Source organism: Amblyomma mixtum, chromosome 3, assembly GCF_055824585.1.
Source record: "Amblyomma mixtum isolate Tamu chromosome 3, ASM5582458v1, whole genome shotgun sequence".
NCBI classification, from domain to species: domain Eukaryota; kingdom Metazoa; phylum Arthropoda; class Arachnida; order Ixodida; family Ixodidae; genus Amblyomma; species Amblyomma mixtum.
This window is the reverse complement of record NC_143014.1, coordinates 139,306,920-139,326,794: the sequence shown is the minus strand read 5'-3', so window position 1 is coordinate 139,326,794 and position 19,875 is coordinate 139,306,920. Positions and strand designations below refer to the sequence as shown.

General features: G+C 47.3%; 1 protein-coding gene across 3 annotated transcripts in view; it reads left to right on the top strand.

Annotated features, from left to right (window-relative positions):
* Positions 1-19,875, top strand: part of LOC149352148 (QRFP-like peptide receptor) — a 212,281-nt gene that overhangs the window by 81,266 nt on the left and 111,140 nt on the right. For all 3 annotated transcript variants that reach the window (XM_089577117.1, XM_089577119.1, XM_089577118.1), the window contains exon 2: positions 15,734-16,133. In XM_089577117.1, the coding sequence (XP_089433243.1) occupies positions 15,752-16,133 (382 nt within the window). In that variant the 5' untranslated portion in view covers positions 15,734-15,751. The remainder of the gene's footprint in view (positions 1-15,733; positions 16,134-19,875) is intronic.

Genomic DNA, 19,875 nt, shown 5'->3' with positions numbered 1-19,875 from the left:
CAGCCTTTAAACTACCCTGCTGAGTATGACGAGTATGAAATGCTCGTTAAGAAGTAATCAGTGAGAGGGCGAACACTTTCATTAGCTTTCTGTATACCTTTCAATTTTTCCATTGCTAAGGAGGCTAAAGCCATTCAGTCATCTTCCGCACGACATATCGAAATCGTTACCTGCGGGCAAAAACGGAATGCCGTATACGTGTAGACAGATACAAGGAGGTGCTCTGCTGCAGACTATCCCGATACTGCGACAATACAGTCAAGAAAAAAATTATTAGTGATTCATCGTGGTTAGGCCAAGTGCAAATAAGGTGGAATAGCACTTCGATTTTCACTTCGGTTTCAGAGTTACGGTTTCATTGGAGGTAAAACACAAGCTGCGTCTTAAGAGTATGACGTGATAGTGTTAACAGGTTAATGTCCATATCTGAAATTGGCCATCCTCTACTTTACATTCATAAATCCCTGGGAGTCTTCATACCGCTCCTGGCGCAGTGGTGGAGCAGTTAAGCGATGCGCCACTGCCCTGCGATGTCAGGTGCTGCCACCAGTGGGGCTGGTGAGACCCAGGGTGCTCTTCCCGAGCAATCTCTCGCGACCAATCATGAATTTAATTGCCACCTGCCCCGTTCGGTGGGCAGGTTGTGATGACTGCAGAGAGTGGCAAAATCGGTGCGTGGGGTTTTTAGTGCTATAGTTCACTAAAAACAAAACCTAGGCAAATGAGGGTGAATGGGTGAGAGGGGAGTATGACCAATGGTACCCAGGTGGCAACGTGGAGTGAAGTGGGTTTTCACTGCGAGACCAGGCTTCAGACAAGCAAACACACAACGCCCAAATGTGGGGAATGGCCACTATAAGTGTTAACGCACTAAAACCGGGCTGTACAGTATCTCCAAAAGAGGTTTGAAATGCTTGGCGCTTATAGAGCCTCCACGAGCTGCGCATGCGCAGGGTACTCTATGTGTAGGGCATGGAATAATACGTCGGGATTAACCTCCGGAGGCTCCACGTAGGATACGAAATGCCATAATGGAAAACTTCAGATCAATTTTTGCCTGGAGTAATATAAGGTGCGCCGAAACCACGCAGCACACGGGCGTACATTCCAATTTCATAAAAATTCCTCAGGGCGCTTTGCCTCTCGGCTGAGTTGTCGGCTCATCTAGAAATACAAATTGCGCAAACGAAGCAAATTACAAGGGCCAAAAAAAAGCGAAAAAAAGTGTCGCTATTGGGTGTTAATTTTTGGTCCAGACTAGCCAGAAATTATGCGCCCCGGCTACATTTGGTAGTATCCCCCCTCGTGTCTTCTCTTTTCGTGTGCTGTCTCTCACGCCTCCTGAAAGTTTAAAAACCATGTCTATTCAAACCTTTCCAAATCTCTTAACTCTTGCACGCAGCTACCCGTTCGCCTAATCGAATTCTTGAAAACACTGAAGAAATGTGCACCATGTGGCCTCGTTCAAGAGGGCACTCAAGGTATCTTCAGCTGGCGGAGGACGCCATCCTCAAAGATTCTTCTGCATCAAGGTGCGAGGTCCAGACTGCAGGGCGGGGGGCGGGGGGGGGGGGGGGGTGAAACGGCAGCCTTCCTGTTAGCAGCACGAGCCGGTGCTTCGTCGTGGTGCAGCCCGAATGCCCGCAATGCACAATAAAATAGCTCTGGTGTTGGTTTTTCAAGCTTGCCTTAGTCACGACAGGACGTACTGATCGGTGCCACTGAGTCTACCTATCTATCTCTCTTACCTTTTTTTAAAGCGCGTCTTTGCTTCTCCTGTCTTAACGTTCGCAAATGAGGTTTTCTATGGGAATGGCTGGCGCCTTGTTCTCGGATTGTAGCGGTGTATCCATGATAGTGGCCAGGCTCGACATGAGGATCGTACAGCGACGGTTTCCACTTTAGAATCAGTGTAGCGTACCGACAACAAAACACCTCGTGCCGGCTTTTCAACTTTCTTCAATCCACTTGCCAATTGGCGTCACAAAAAAAAGTTGCCCTTAGGACGATTAAGTTTATAAAGGATTATATATCTTCAGGGTCGCTGCAAAGCCCTCCCGAGTCAACACTACAACGCCATCACTTGTAAGTCTTTCTAATGCAGCGACTCTCTTTATCTCTCTGTCTCTCTCTCTCTCTCTCCAGAAAGCGCAGTTCGTGACCTGTCACTGCGCTAGCCGTCTCGCTGTAAAATCCTATCACGCTTGTTTTCGTCAAATCCAAAGAAACGATCACGTGTGCCGGTTCAATGCCCTCCGAAAAGTACGTGTGAGTTGGTGCCGTAATTGTGACACACTTAGTTTCTCTTTTTAATAACTGTAGCGTCATCGTCCGAACAGCCCTTCTATGGAGGTCCGCAGCGTCGAGCGACATAGAGCAACCTGTCGCAACTTTCCAGAACCCGTGGCTGATAACTGGAAGCGTTGTGCTGGTCAATGGGGAGTCTCTAAGCAAGGGAAGATTAAACTTCGCCTCTAAGTACTCCTTTTGATTTTATCTTCTCACTTTCATCTTTTTTTTTTTCATCTTTCATCTCGTACAGCTTTCCTCTTTTTACTTTTGACATCGCTCAACCCCTGTATTGGGTTTCATATCCTGCAAGTCTGAGACACCGACGCAGTTGTGCCGCAGGATTGATAAATTGTAAGCGAAGGCTTCTCGATCTTAAAACCCGAAGAAAAATAAGTGTGGCAGCCATACTGGCCGCACAGATTCGCAAGAGCGTTTTGATCTCTGCAGAAGCCTTTGTCCTTTAAAATGTCTGGAACACACTATGGCTTCTGGTACTCAATAAAGATGGAGTCCTTATGAATGCAAATGTGCGTGGAATACAGCTTCTAAGCGCTTTTACAACGAAAGGACATTTTTGACACAACTTCTGCTAAAATGTTGCATACTGTTGGAAACCGAAGTGTGGTTGCAGATTTTAGCGCATTAACGCTGCCCGCTATGAGCTGCGGCCCGATGTAAGGCCATTTTTCATTAACGTTAGGGTGACAGGTAGGAGAAACAACAACGATGTGAGCTAAAACTTCAGTGCTAAATCATTCTGCCTTTTAACACACTGGCCTTACTCCTTTCGAAATATTGAGCAGACAAGAGTAGGCAAATGATGGGCTCGTTATGACATGCATATGGAAGAAGCCAACAGTCACTGAAACCAAGGAAAGCACAGGGGAATGTTTAAAATATTTGTTTTTATTGTTGCATTAATAAATCGGCAATTGATAGTGTAATTATTTTATGAATGAAAGATAACTGATTACAAAGTAGCATAAAAAACAACCACATGTCTCCGGTAGGATACCAGCCAACGACCCCTAATGTCGCGTACGGTGTTTTACTAAGTGAGCTACGGCAACGGCTCTCCCATCTTCTGCTTTTGGGGGTATTTATGTTCCGTGCAACCTAACCTTGAGAGTGTTCGCCAGCTCCACCTTCGTCCACAGATACGGACGTGTTACGTTCCATATTACCGCGAATACCACGTGGAACGTGATAAAACCATCGAGCTGCGCGAGAACCATCTTATGCTACCTATCGCACGAAAACTTCCAGAACCGAGGCCCTCGTTAAGCTAAAGCTAATTAACATGAACATGCAATGATAGGGAAACGAGGGGCAGGCTATGGGGTCTAGCTTTTTGAGCGCAGGTCTCAGGCGCCCGTTCATGCATTCCGCGCCGTCGTCGGCATTGTCGACGTAACCGATTGTCCATGAATGCATGGATGGTGGACGGACGGACGGACGGACGGACGGACGGACGGACGGACGGACGGACGGACGGACGGACGGACGGACGGACGGACGGACGGATGGACGGATGGACGGATGGACGGATGGACGGATGGACGGATGGACGGATGGACGGATGGATGGATGGATGGATGGATGGATGGATGGATGGACGGATGGATGGATGGATGGATGGATGGATGGATGGATGGATGGATGGATGGATGGATGGATGGATGGATGGATGGATGGATGGATGGATGGATGGATGGATGGATGGATGGATGGATGGATGGATGGATGGATGGATGGATGGATGGATGGATGGATGATGGATGGATGGATGGATGGATGGATGGATGGATGGATGGATGGATGGATGGATGGATGGATGGATGGATGGATGGATGGATGGATGGATGGATGGATGGATGGATGGATGGATGGATGGATGGATGGATGGATGGATGGATGGATGGATGGATGGATGGATGGATGATGGATGGATGGATGGATGGATGGATGGATGGATGGATGGATGGATGGATGGATGGATGGATGGATGGATGGATGGATGGATGGATGGATGGATGGATGGATGGATGGATGGATGGATGGATGGATGGATGGATGGATGGATGGATGGATGGATGGATGGATGGATGGATGGATGGATGGATGGATGGATGGATGGATGGATGGATGGATGGATGGATGGATGGATGGATGGATGGATGGATGGATGGATGGATGGATGGATGGATGGATGGATGGATGGATGGATGGATGGATGGATGGATGGATGGATGGATGGATGGATGGATGGATGGATGGATGGATGGATGGATGGATGGATGGATGGATGGATGGATGGATGGATGGATGGATGGATGGATGGATGGATGGATGGATGGATGGATGGATGGATGGATGGATGGATGGATGGATGGATGGATGGATGGATGGATGGATGGATGGATGGATGGATGGATGGATGGATGGATGGATGGATGGATGGATGGATGGATGGATGGATGGATGATGGATGGATGGATGGATGGATGGATGGATGGATGGATGGATGGATGGATGGATGGATGGATGGATGGATGATGGATGGATGGATGGATGGATGGATGGATGGATGGATGGATGGATGGATGGATGGATGGATGGATGGATGGATGGATGGATGGATGGATGGATGGATGGATGGATGGATGGATGGATGGATGGATGGATGGATGGATGGATGGATGGATGGATGGATGGATGGATGGATGGATGGATGGATGGATGGATGGATGGATGGATGGATGGATGGATGGATGGATGGATGGATGGATGGATGGATGGATGGATGGATGGATGGATGGATGGATGGATGGATGGATGGATGGATGGATGGATGGATGGATGGATGGATGGATGGATGGATGGATGGATGGATGGATGGATGGATGGATGGATGGATGGATGGATGGATGGATGGATGGATGGATGGATGGATGGATGGATGGATGGATGGATGGATGGATGGATGGATGGATGGATGGATGGATGGATGGATGGATGGATGGATGGATGGATGGATGATGGATGGATGGATGGATGGATGGATGGATGGATGGATGGATGGATGGATGGATGGATGGATGGATGGATGGATGGATGGATGGATGGATGGATGGATGGATGGATGGATGGATGGATGGATGGATGGATGGATGGATGGATGGATGGATGGATGGATGGATGATGGATGATGGATGGATGGATGGATGGATGGATGGATGGATGGATGGATGGATGGATGGATGGATGGATGGATGGATGGATGGATGGATGGATGGATGGATGGATGGATGGATGGATGGATGGATGGATGGATGGATGGATGGATGGATGGATGGATGGATGGATGGATGGATGGATGGATGGATGGATGGATGGATGGATGGATGGATGGATGGATGGATGGATGGATGGATGGATGGATGGATGGATGGATGGATGGATGGATGGATGGATGGATGGATGGATGGATGGATGGATGGATGGATGGATGGATGGATGGATGGATGGATGGATGGATGGATGGATGGATGGATGGATGGATGGATGGATGGATGGATGGATGGATGGATGGATGGATGGATGGATGGATGGATGGATGGATGGATGGATGGATGGATGGATGGATGGATGGATGATGGATGGATGGATGGATGGATGGATGGATGGATGGATGGATGGATGGATGGATGGATGGATGGATGGATGGATGGATGGATGGATGGATGGATGGATGGATGGATGGATGGATGGATGGATGGATGGATGGATGGATGGATGGATGGATGGATGGATGGATGGATGGATGGATGGATGGATGGATGGATGGATGGATGGATGGATGGATGGATGGATGGATGGATGGATGGATGGATGGATGGATGGATGATGGATGGATGGATGGATGATGGATGGATGGATGGATGGATGGATGGATGGATGGATGGATGGATGGATGGATGGATGGATGGATGGATGGATGGATGGATGGATGGATGGATGGATGGTGGATGGATGGATGGATGGATGGATGGATGGATGGATGGATGGATGGATGGATGGATGGATGGATGGATGGATGGATGGATGATGGATGGATGGATGGTGGATGGATGGATGGATGGATGGATGGATGGATGGATGGATGATGGATGGATGGATGGATGGATGGATGGATGGATGGATGGATGGATGGATGGATGGATGATGGATGGATGGATGGATGGATGGATGGATGGATGGATGGATGGATGGATGGATGGATGGATGGATGGATGGATGGATGGATGGATGGATGGATGGATGGATGGATGGATGGATGGATGGATGGATGGATGGATGGATGGATGGATGGATGGATGGATGGATGGATGGATGGATGGATGGATGGATGGATGGATGGATGGATGGATGGATGGATGGATGGATGGATGGATGGATGGATGGATGGATGGATGGATGGATGGATGGATGGATGATGGATGGATGGATGGATGGATGGATGGATGGATGGATGGATGGATGGATGGATGGATGGATGGATGGATGGATGGATGGATGGATGGATGGATGGATGGATGGATGGATGGATGGATGGATGGATGGATGGATGGATGGATGGATGGATGGATGGATGGATGGATGGATGGATGGATGGATGGATGGATGGATGGATGGATGGATGGATGGATGGATGGATGGATGGATGGATGGATGGATGGATGGATGGATGGATGGATGGATGGATGGATGGATGGATGGATGGATGGATGGATGGATGGATGGATGGATGGATGGATGGATGGATGGATGGATGGATGGATGGATGGATGGATGGATGGATGGATGGATGGATGGATGGATGGATGGATGATGGATGGATGGATGGATGGATGGATGGATGGATGGATGGATGGATGGATGGATGGATGGATGGATGGATGGATGGATGGATGGATGGATGGATGGATGGATGGATGGATGGATGGATGGATGGATGGATGGATGGATGGATGGATGGATGGATGGATGGATGGATGGATGGATGGATGGATGGATGGATGGATGGATGGATGGATGGATGGATGGATGGATGGATGGATGGATGGATGGATGGATGGATGGATGGATGGATGGATGGATGGATGGATGGATGGATGGATGGATGGATGGATGGATGGATGGATGGATGGATGGATGGATGGATGGATGGATGGATGGATGGATGGATGGATGGATGGATGGATGGATGGATGGATGGATGGATGGATGGATGGATGGATGGATGGATGGATGGATGGATGGATGGATGGATGGATGGATGGATGGATGGATGGATGGATGGATGGATGGATGGATGGATGGATGGATGGATGGATGGATGGATGGATGGATGGATGGATGGATGGATGGATGGATGGATGGATGGATGGATGGATGGATGGATGGATGGATGGATGGATGGATGGATGGATGGATGGATGGATGGATGGATGGATGGATGGATGGATGGATGGATGGATGGATGGATGGATGGATGGATGGATGGATGGATGGATGGATGGATGGATGGATGGATGGATGGATGGATGGATGGATGGATGGATGGATGGATGGATGGATGGATGGATGGATGGATGGATGGATGGATGGATGGATGGATGGATGGATGGATGGATGGATGGATGGATGGATGGATGGATGGATGGATGGATGGATGGATGGATGGATGGATGGATGGATGGATGGATGGATGGATGGATGGATGGATGGATGGATGGATGGATGGATGGATGGATGGATGGATGGATGGATGGATGGATGGATGGATGGATGGATGGATGGATGGATGGATGGATGGATGGATGGATGGATGGATGGATGGATGGATGGATGGATGGATGGATGGATGGATGGATGGATGGATGGATGGATGGATGGATGGATGGATGGATGGATGGATGGATGGATGGATGGATGGATGGATGGATGGATGGATGGATGGATGGATGGATGGATGGATGGATGGATGGATGGATGGATGGATGGATGGATGGATGGATGGATGGATGGATGGATGGATGGATGGATGGATGGATGGATGGATGGATGGATGGATGGATGGATGGATGGATGGATGGATGGATGGATGGATGGATGGATGGATGGATGGATGGATGGATGGATGGATGGATGGATGGATGGATGGATGGATGGATGGATGGATGGATGGATGGATGGATGGATGGATGGATGGATGGATGGATGGATGGATGGATGGATGGATGGATGGATGGATGGATGGATGGATGGATGGATGGATGGATGGATGGATGGATGGATGGATGGATGGATGGATGGATGGATGGATGGATGGATGGATGGATGGATGGATGGATGGATGGATGGATGGATGGATGGATGGATGGATGGATGGATGGATGGATGGATGGATGGATGGATGGATGGATGGATGGATGGATGGATGGATGGATGGATGGATGGATGGATGGATGGATGGATGGATGGATGGATGGATGGATGGATGGATGGATGGATGGATGGATGGATGGATGGATGGATGGATGGATGGATGGATGGATGGATGGATGGATGGATGGATGGATGGATGGATGGATGGATGGATGGATGGATGGATGGATGGATGGATGGATGGATGGATGGATGGATGGATGGATGGATGGATGGATGGATGGATGGATGGATGGATGGATGGATGGATGGATGGATGGATGGATGGATGGATGGATGGATGGATGGATGGATGGATGGATGGATGGATGGATGGATGGATGGATGGATGGATGGATGGATGGATGGATGGATGGATGGATGGATGGATGGATGGATGGATGGATGGATGGATGGATGGATGGATGGATGGATGGATGGATGGATGGATGGATGGATGGATGGATGGATGGATGGATGGATGGATGGATGGATGGATGGATGGATGGATGGATGGATGGATGGATGGATGGATGGATGGATGGATGGATGGATGGATGGATGGATGGATGGATGGATGGATGGATGGATGGATGGATGGATGGATGGATGGATGGATGGATGGATGGATGGATGGATGGATGGATGGATGGATGGATGGATGGATGGATGGATGGATGGATGGATGGATGGATGGATGGATGGATGGATGGATGGATGGATGGATGGATGGATGGATGGATGGATGGATGGATGGATGGATGGATGGATGGATGGATGGATGGATGGATGGATGGATGGATGGATGGATGGATGGATGGATGGATGGATGGATGGATGGATGGATGGATGGATGGATGGATGGATGGATGGATGGATGGATGGATGGATGGATGGATGGATGGATGGATGGATGGATGGATGGATGGATGGATGGATGGATGGATGGATGGATGGATGGATGGATGGATGGATGGATGGATGGATGGATGGATGGATGGATGGATGGATGGATGGATGGATGGATGGATGGATGGATGGATGGATGGATGGATGGATGGATGGATGGATGGATGGATGGATGGATGGATGGATGGATGGATGGATGGATGGATGGATGGATGGATGGATGGATGGATGGATGGATGGATGGATGGATGGATGGATGGATGGATGGATGGATGGATGGATGGATGGATGGATGGATGGATGGATGGATGGATGGATGGATGGATGGATGGATGGATGGATGGATGGATGGATGGATGGATGGATGGATGGATGGATGGATGGATGGATGGATGGATGGATGGATGGATGGATGGATGGATGGATGGATGGATGGATGGATGGATGGATGGATGGATGGATGGATGGATGGATGGATGGATGGATGGATGGATGGATGGATGGATGGATGGATGGATGGATGGATGGATGGATGGATGGATGGATGGATGGATGGATGGATGGATGGATGGATGGATGGATGGATGGATGGATGGATGGATGGATGGATGGATGGATGGATGGATGGATGGATGGATGGATGGATGGATGGATGGATGGATGGATGGATGGATGGATGGATGGATGGATGGATGGATGGATGGATGGATGGATGGATGGATGGATGGATGGATGGATGGATGGATGGATGGATGGATGGATGGATGGATGGATGGATGGATGGATGGATGGATGGATGGATGGATGGATGGATGGATGGATGGATGGATGGATGGATGGATGGATGGATGGATGGATGGATGGATGGATGGATGGATGGATGGATGGATGGATGGATGGATGGATGGATGGATGGATGGATGGATGGATGGATGGATGGATGGATGGATGGATGGATGGATGGATGGATGGATGGATGGATGGATGGATGGATGGATGGATGGATGGATGGATGGATGGATGGATGGATGGATGGATGGATGGATGGATGGATGGATGGATGGATGGATGGATGGATGGATGGATGGATGGATGGATGGATGGATGGATGGATGGATGGATGGATGGATGGATGGATGGATGGATGGATGGATGGATGGATGGATGGATGGATGGATGGATGGATGGATGGATGGATGGATGGATGGATGGATGGATGGATGGATGGATGGATGGATGGATGGATGGATGGATGGATGGATGGATGGATGGATGGATGGATGGATGGATGGATGGATGGATGGATGGATGGATGGATGGATGGATGGATGGATGGATGGATGGATGGATGGATGGATGGATGGATGGATGGATGGATGGATGGATGGATGGATGGATGGATGGATGGATGGATGGATGGATGGATGGATGGATGGATGGATGGATGGATGGATGGATGGATGGATGGATGGATGGATGGATGGATGGATGGATGGATGGATGGATGGATGGATGGATGGATGGATGGATGGATGGATGGATGGATGGATGGATGGATGGATGGATGGATGGATGGATGGATGGATGGATGGATGGATGGATGGATGGATGGATGGATGGATGGATGGATGGATGGATGGATGGATGGATGGATGGATGGATGGATGGATGGATGGATGGATGGATGGATGGATGGATGGATGGATGGATGGATGGATGGATGGATGGATGGATGGATGGATGGATGGATGGATGGATGGATGGATGGATGGATGGATGGATGGATGGATGGATGGATGGATGGATGGATGGATGGATGGATGGATGGATGGATGGATGGATGGATGGATGGATGGATGGATGGATGGATGGATGGATGGATGGATGGATGGATGGATGGATGGATGGATGGATGGATGGATGGATGGATGGATGGATGGATGGATGGATGGATGGATGGATGGATGGATGGATGGATGGATGGATGGATGGATGGATGGATGGATGGATGGATGGATGGATGGATGGATGGATGGATGGATGGATGGATGGATGGATGGATGGATGGATGGATGGATGGATGGATGGATGGATGGATGGATGGATGGATGGATGGATGGATGGATGGATGGATGGATGGATGGATGGATGGATGGATGGATGGATGGATGGATGGATGGATGGATGGATGGATGGATGGATGGATGGATGGATGGATGGATGGATGGATGGATGGATGGATGGATGGATGGATGGATGGATGGATGGATGGATGGATGGATGGATGGATGGATGGATGGATGGATGGATGGATGGATGGATGGATGGATGGATGGATGGATGGATGGATGGATGGATGGATGGATGGATGGATGGATGGATGGATGGATGGATGGATGGATGGATGGATGGATGGATGGATGGATGGATGGATGGATGGATGGATGGATGGATGGATGGATGGATGGATGGATGGATGGATGGATGGATGGATGGATGGATGGATGGATGGATGGATGGATGGATGGATGGATGGATGGATGGATGGATGGATGGATGGATGGATGGATGGATGGATGGATGGATGGATGGATGGATGGATGGATGGATGGATGGATGGATGGATGGATGGATGGATGGATGGATGGATGGATGGATGGATGGATGGATGGATGGATGGATGGATGGATGGATGGATGGATGGATGGATGGATGGATGGATGGATGGATGGATGGATGGATGGATGGATGGATGGATGGATGGATGGATGGATGGATGGATGGATGGATGGATGGATGGATGGATGGATGGATGGATGGATGGATGGATGGATGGATGGATGGATGGATGGATGGATGGATGGATGGATGGATGGATGGATGGATGGATGGATGGATGGATGGATGGATGGATGGATGGATGGATGGATGGATGGATGGATGGATGGATGGATGGATGGATGGATGGATGGATGGATGGATGGATGGATGGATGGATGGATGGATGGATGGATGGATGGATGGATGGATGGATGGATGGATGGATGGATGGATGGATGGATGGATGGATGGATGGATGGATGGATGGATGGATGGATGGATGGATGGATGGATGGATGGATGGATGGATGGATGGATGGATGGATGGATGGATGGATGGATGGATGGATGGATGGATGGATGGATGGATGGATGGATGGATGGATGGATGGATGGATGGATGGATGGATGGATGGATGGAACGGGGCAGTTGCAGTTTCCACCATACTCGGCTTTTTTCTATATATTTCTTTAGATGTGTTATAAAATCGGTCTATAATTCGCCATTTTCATTAAATACACTTTTACTCTTATACTTTGTTGCCTCTCTGCTTTTGGAACTCCAATCTTCCAATTGCTTTTTGATAATCTCCACCGCAGAGATCCATTCACATGACCATTAACTCTAAATCCTAGAGTGACTGTGCCTGCAGCGACCTCCGGATGGATACCATCACATTCGAGTATAAGATGTTCAATCGTTTCCACAGATTTATCACACACTGAACATCTGTCATCGTCTTGGTTAAATTTGATTTTGTAGCTGTGCGTTCTAAGACACCCTGATCTAGCTTCAAAAAGTAGGAGACTGCCCCTTCAGTTATCATAGAGCGATTCCTTCCTGATCTGCCTTTTCGGATTTCGATATAATTCTACACTCTGCTTTTTTTTCCATTGAACTAATCCAGTTTTTACCTTCTGCGTTTTTACCTGTCGTCTAAAGCTTTTATTTCATCGTCCTTGAGTCCTCTATACTTATGCAAAAAAACAGCGCGAACAAACGGGGACGAGACGAAGAAAACACAGGAACAAGCGCTGACTCTCAACTAAACAACATGGCAAAGAAACCAAGATTGTGTGTTAGCAAACCATCCCTGCTCCTGCGTGACTGTGAGGTTGCATATCTGGACATCACATAGTAACACATGCGTTCTGTTTTTGGTGTTTTTTTGTTTTCTGTTTCCTTTTATAAGCGTGTTTCCTGTGATTAAACTTTAGTTGAGAGTCAGCGCTTGTTCCTGTGTTTTCTTCGTCTCGTCCCCGTTTGTTCGCGCTGTTTTTTTGCATAATGTATCACCAACTCGCCCGCTTAACTATCCTCTATACTTACTAGTTATTTTCCTAGTAATTTTCTTTGAGTGTAGGTGAAGGCTTCATCTGGATAAACATTTAATTATCTTAGCCGCCCACTTATTTCCGTCCAAATTTCCTCAGGCGTTCTTCATATAGTATTTTAATCTTAGCTTTCCGTGCTTCGAACGATGTCCACCTCATATATCCCTCAACTGCCTTGTTTGTGGTTTTGCCGTGGGTACCTAGTGCTAATATTGCAACAGCTCTCTGAGTTATTTCTAACCTCGACTGAACTTCTACTCGTAGGCACAAAACCGCAACCCGAAAGTGAGCCCTGGCACCACTATTGCTTTCCAAATACCTCAAGGTACTTCAAATTTTTTGTGCACCCATAATGCCCCATGTTTTGCTACCCCGGCAACTCTTCGCCCTTTTTTCCTAACAGACAGTTCGAGCTTTATCGTTTATATCTGCCCTTCATTTAGCCATATCCTGAGGTATTTGTATTCAGCCACTCTGCGTATTTCATGTAATTGTATTCTAAGCACCTCATCAGTTTTATCGTTGAAAATCACCAGACCTGACTTGAATGTGTTAAAACTGATACCTAGAGTATCTTCTTCGTCTCTACAAGAATTAATCAAAGTTTAAAAATCTTCCTGGCTATCTGCTACAACAATATCGTCTGCATACATTAAGCCAGGGAGCAGCTGCTCTAAGACCTTTCCGCCTAATCTGTACGACGTATTATAACCCAGATTACTTTCTTGTAGCCTTATTTCCATATTTATCATATGAAGCAAATAGCAGAGCGAAACGCCGCCTGGCCGCCGCGGTGGCTCAGTGGCTATGGTGCTCGGCTGCTGGCCCGAAAGACGTGGGTTCGATCCCGGCAGCGGCGGCTGAATTTCTTTGGAGGAGAAATTCGAGGCCCGTGTACTGTGCGATGTCAGTGCACGTTAAAGAACCCCAGGTGGTCGAAATTTCCGGAGCCCTCCACTACGGCGTCTCTCATAGCCTTAGTCGCTTTGGGACGTTAAACCCCATAAACCAACCAACCAACCAACCAACGCCGCCTGTAAGGTGGCTGTCATGGGAAGATCCCGGAGGGTGGCCAGCAGCGTAACACTCCACCTACCAGTGGTGGCAGGTGGCGTGTGAAGAGCTGAACTAAAATCTCGCATTACTGACTATCGTAATCATCTGTCAATTTTTTCTTCTACTTTGTAATGAATTACCTTTCGATCATAAAATATTTACACCATTTATCCTCCGTTCATTAAGGCAGGAATTAAAAGAAAGACTCATATAAAACATTTCCGTATACATTCCTTGGTTTGGGCGACTGTTTTCTTTTTTCATATGTATATGTTTTTGAAGTAAGTTTCGAAATAGGGATGCAGAAGGTTACACATCTACCTCTGGCAGTGCCACCCCCCTTAACTGGAGCTTCTGCACCCGTTTGGTGACTGCAGTGCAGTCTAAGTAATAAGTGTCAAGTACACTGTCACTCCGTAAATACACAATAATTCTGGCATTTCGTATTAATTGTAAGTTTCTAGCGCCTTTACCCCTGCGGTCGTCCATCTTGTAAAACACTGGACTCTCAGTGGTTACACACCGCTTTTACGAGCTACATTTGATCAGTATTCCCCCGCTGTAAGATTTACTGCGCTTGTGTGAATGCACGCAATATCCTTGTATATTCCACCAGTCGACAGTGCCGAGTGCTAGAACGAAGTTCCACTCATCTAAATGGATGGCAGTTTCATAATTTGAGTTATTCGATGGTGTCACGAGACGTGCCGCATGCTACCCAAATGTTGCAGTCATCGCCGGGCTGACGCTCCGTAAACAATCTTGCATACAATGAGTTTCTTGCGCATGTGCATGTTGCCACGGAAACAATGGGACTGCGTTCCTTTCGCAGTGACCGCCCACCAGCGCCATGGCCGAGCTGAACTGCAGCAACGAGCAGGCGCACCTCGGCGGCGACGTGCTCCTGGTGAACCTGAGCGCGTTCGGAGACGAGCTGGGCGGCAGCAGTATCTGGGGCGGTAATGGCGGCACCTCTTTCACGTGGTCCGAGTACATCAAGATCGGCGCGTACCTGGCGACGATAGCGGTGGCCGCGGTGGGCAACACATGCGTCATCCTGACGGTGGCGCTGAACCGCAGCCTGCGCACTACCATCAACTGCTACCTGACCAATCTGGCTGTGGCAGACGCCATCATCAGCATGTTCTGCATGTGGGTCTACCTGGTCAAGAATCTGTCCGACTGGTACGTGCTCGGAGCCTTCATGTGCAGGATCGAAGGATTCGCACAGAGTAAGTACTCGCCCACATTTTCTGAGAGCTTATGGCAGTTTTCCTCTATTCTTGCAGCTATTGACGCGCAGTATTTTATCTCGTGTGTTCTTCATTCGGCACTATGGATACGTGATATCTCGACAACTTCAGCGTGTTGCGCGCCACTCACTCTGCTATGCCAGTACAAAAGTAGTCGAAATTTGTCGTCTCTGTCTGGTACGACCGGCACAAAAATGTCTCTCACCAGGAGGTTCTCCTGAATTCGTTGCGCCGAACGGAGCGCAGCGGTTGAACAAATACGAATTATCGTAAAGCAAGCATTAAATCGCAATGAGCACTTCTGGAAAGCGGCATAGCGGGGCGTTATGGCGCGATCTTTTTTGACATTAGACATCAAAACGACGTCATGTCAGATCTGGCATGCTACTGCGCCAGGATGCATCAAAATGTCGTATCTGCAGTGCTTACTGTGGCACTGGCAGCCGGTGCGGCCTGCTTAAGTTCTCCAACAAGAGCCGCAACTGCGAGTTTCGTTTTCAGCACTGACACTTTCGCTGCGTGCCTAACGCTTTCTAAGTGGTGAACGAGCGCGGGCACCCGCTTTTTGAAGCTTTCTTGATCGCTGTTATTTTTGCTTCTGATAACACATGAACTCACGCGTGTCCGGTGTTCTTGTCTACATGCTCTGCACAGGAATTTAAATTGGAGGAATTTAAATTGTCCTTCGAAGCAAAACTGCGAAATCTCACTGATGTACTTGGCACTGTGAAAAGTTCCGTCGCCTTGCGCAGTGATGATACTGTAAAGGAGCTTCAAAATGAGGTTGAAGAGCTGAAAAAATCTCTTGAGTTCATGAGCAACGAGTTTGAAACCATAAAGAATCGGAACGCCAGTCTTACTGCAGAGAACAAGAAACTACACGAGAGCAATGAGGCCCTAGTGCGCAGGGTTGCCCACCTGGAACAATATTCGCGTCTGAACAATCTAGAAATTAGAGGTGTCCCTGTGACTCAGGGCGAAGATTGCAACAAGATCGTTGAGGCTCTCGGCAGCGAGATTGACTGCCCCGTAAATTCAGAAGATCTGGATACCGTGCACAGGGTTCCAACACGAAACAAGAATGAAAAAAACATAATTGTTCGTTTCCTTTCGCGAAACAAGAAGGCGGAATTCCTGGCAAAAGCTAGGAAAACACATCCTACAACGACATGCCTGGGTTTCCCTCAAACGCAGGAGGCTCCTGTTTATGTCAATGAGCATCTTTCACCTGACAACAAGGACCTTTTTTCGAAGGCTCACAAGCTTAAGAAAGATAACAAATGGGCCTTCTTGTGGACATCGAACTGTGTTATTCTAGCTAGGAAGGAGCAGAACAGCACAGTCTTTCGGATAAATAATGTAGACGACCTTGAAATTTTCCGTGAATAGACATACGGGTGCTGACGTTCTACATCTTTCTAACCGCCATCATGGCATCATATTCCCCAGAACATGCTCGTTCGATCTTATCCGAAGCTAAAGGTCTGTCTGCCATCCACTTTAATGCTCGTAGCCTCCGGAAGAATTACGATAACATAACCGCTTTGCTTACTTCCCTTCAGCATCAATTTTCCATCATCTCATTTTCTGAAACTTGGCTATCATCCCTTGATAAAGATTTGTATGCTTTTCCTGGCTATTCATGCGAATACGCACACCGTGTTGATAACCCCTATGGTGGTTCGGCTATCTACATTTCAAAGCACATTGCTTACAAAAGACGTCTTGATTTGTGTTTGAATGTGAGTAAATGCGAATCGGTTTGGATAGAAATTGATTGCCGATCTACTGATGGCACAGAGAAGGTTATATGCGGCGCTATTTATAGGTCTCCTTCAAATGATGCGTCTGAATTTTGCCGGGCTTTTGAACTAGCACTCCATAAACTATCACTCGAAAATAAAAACGTCTTCATTATGGGAGATTTTAATATCAATATGCTAGACATGACTAATCCCATCTGTGTCGACTATACGACCTGTTTCTACAGCTATGGTTATGCAAATTTAATTAGCACGCCTACGCGTTGTACTGACCATGGCTCGCATTCATTACTTGATCATATTCTTTCGAATTTTCCCACTGCTCCTCCGGTTGGCGTGATAGAATGTGATGTCACTGATCATTTTCCGGTATTTCTTTGCGCACTATCATCTCGCTGTAGTAACAACATGTCCACGAGGAAGTCAGTTTTTGATAACGGAAAATATTTTGAAGCCATATCTAATACTGATCTTTCATACATTTTGGGTCTCTCGAACCCAGAAGTGGCTGTACTTGAGCTGTCGAAAATAATTTCATCAGCAATCAATAAATGCACATCGCTCCAATCATCCACGAGAAAATATGTTACCCCCATTTCCCCATGGATAACTACTGCTCTGTTAAACTCTCTGAAGAAAAAAGAAAACATGTATAAGAAAACTAAACACCAGCCGTTCAATCTGCGTCTTAAATTGAGATATAAAAGGTATTCCAGTGTACTAACGTCGCTTCTAAAGAAAGCTAAACGATGTTATTATGAAAACCAGTTATCCGCACATACTAACAATTCTAAACGAAAATGGCAGCTGCTTGACGAATTTCTGAATATTCGTAAGTCACCTAGTGTTGTTAAATCTATTTTCCACGGTGGTGTTACTTTATCTGATCCCGAGGAAATGGCGAATACATTTAGCAATTATTTTTTCAATTCACCTAATTATCCTATCTCTTCGTTATGCACACCTTCTCTTGAGCGCTGCCCTCACTCCTTTTTTCTTACCCCCACGTGTCCAGACGAAGTTCTATCTGTAATTGCTAATTTAAAGACGACCGGCCCCGGCGTTGACAATATCCATGGAAAGCATGTGAAAAGTATCCGGTCATTGCTTGCTCCAGTCCTTAGCCACATCTGCAATCTCGTTTTTAAATCTGGCAGTTATCCCAAGCAGCTCAAGATAGCGAAAATAATACCGGTCTTCAAAAAAGGCGATCCAGCTTTGCCAAATAATTATCGTCCGATTGCAATTCTTCCTTTTTTTGACAAAATTTTAGAAAAACTAATTGAAGTAAGGTTGTCTAGTTATATTGAAAAATTTAACATATTGACAGATAGTCAACACGGCTTTCGGCGCGGACTATCTACAGATACTGCAATAGCGTCTCTAATAGATTACGTTAGACTAACAATTGATAAAGGAATGTTCTCAGGAGCAGTTTACATAGATTTTAGCAAAGCATTTGATTCCATTGATCACTCCATCTTGTTTCACAAATTGGAATCTTATGGTATCACTGGACCTCCCCTAATGCTCTTGAAGAGCTTTCTCTGTGACCGACAGCACATAGTCTCTATTAATGACCATACATCTAACATAGCTTTAATTAACAAGGGTGTTCCACAGGGCTCAATTCTTGGCCCTGTATTGTTTTTACTCTACATTAATGATTTACCATCCTGTTTAAAGAATTGCAATAGTATACTATACGCAGATGACTCTACCATGCTATCATCGCACCAGGACATTAATCAGCTGATTCTTAACCTACAGAATGACCTTAATTCTCTTGAGCGTTGGTGCCACATTAACCGCCTGTCCGTGAACGTCACTAAAACTTGTTTTCAGATTTTCCATCCCCCTCAGAAGTCATTGCCCATCACACCACTTCTATACCTCAATTCTGCTGCTATTTCACCGCAAGATCGAGTTTCTTTTCTTGGTGTTATCATTGACCCTCA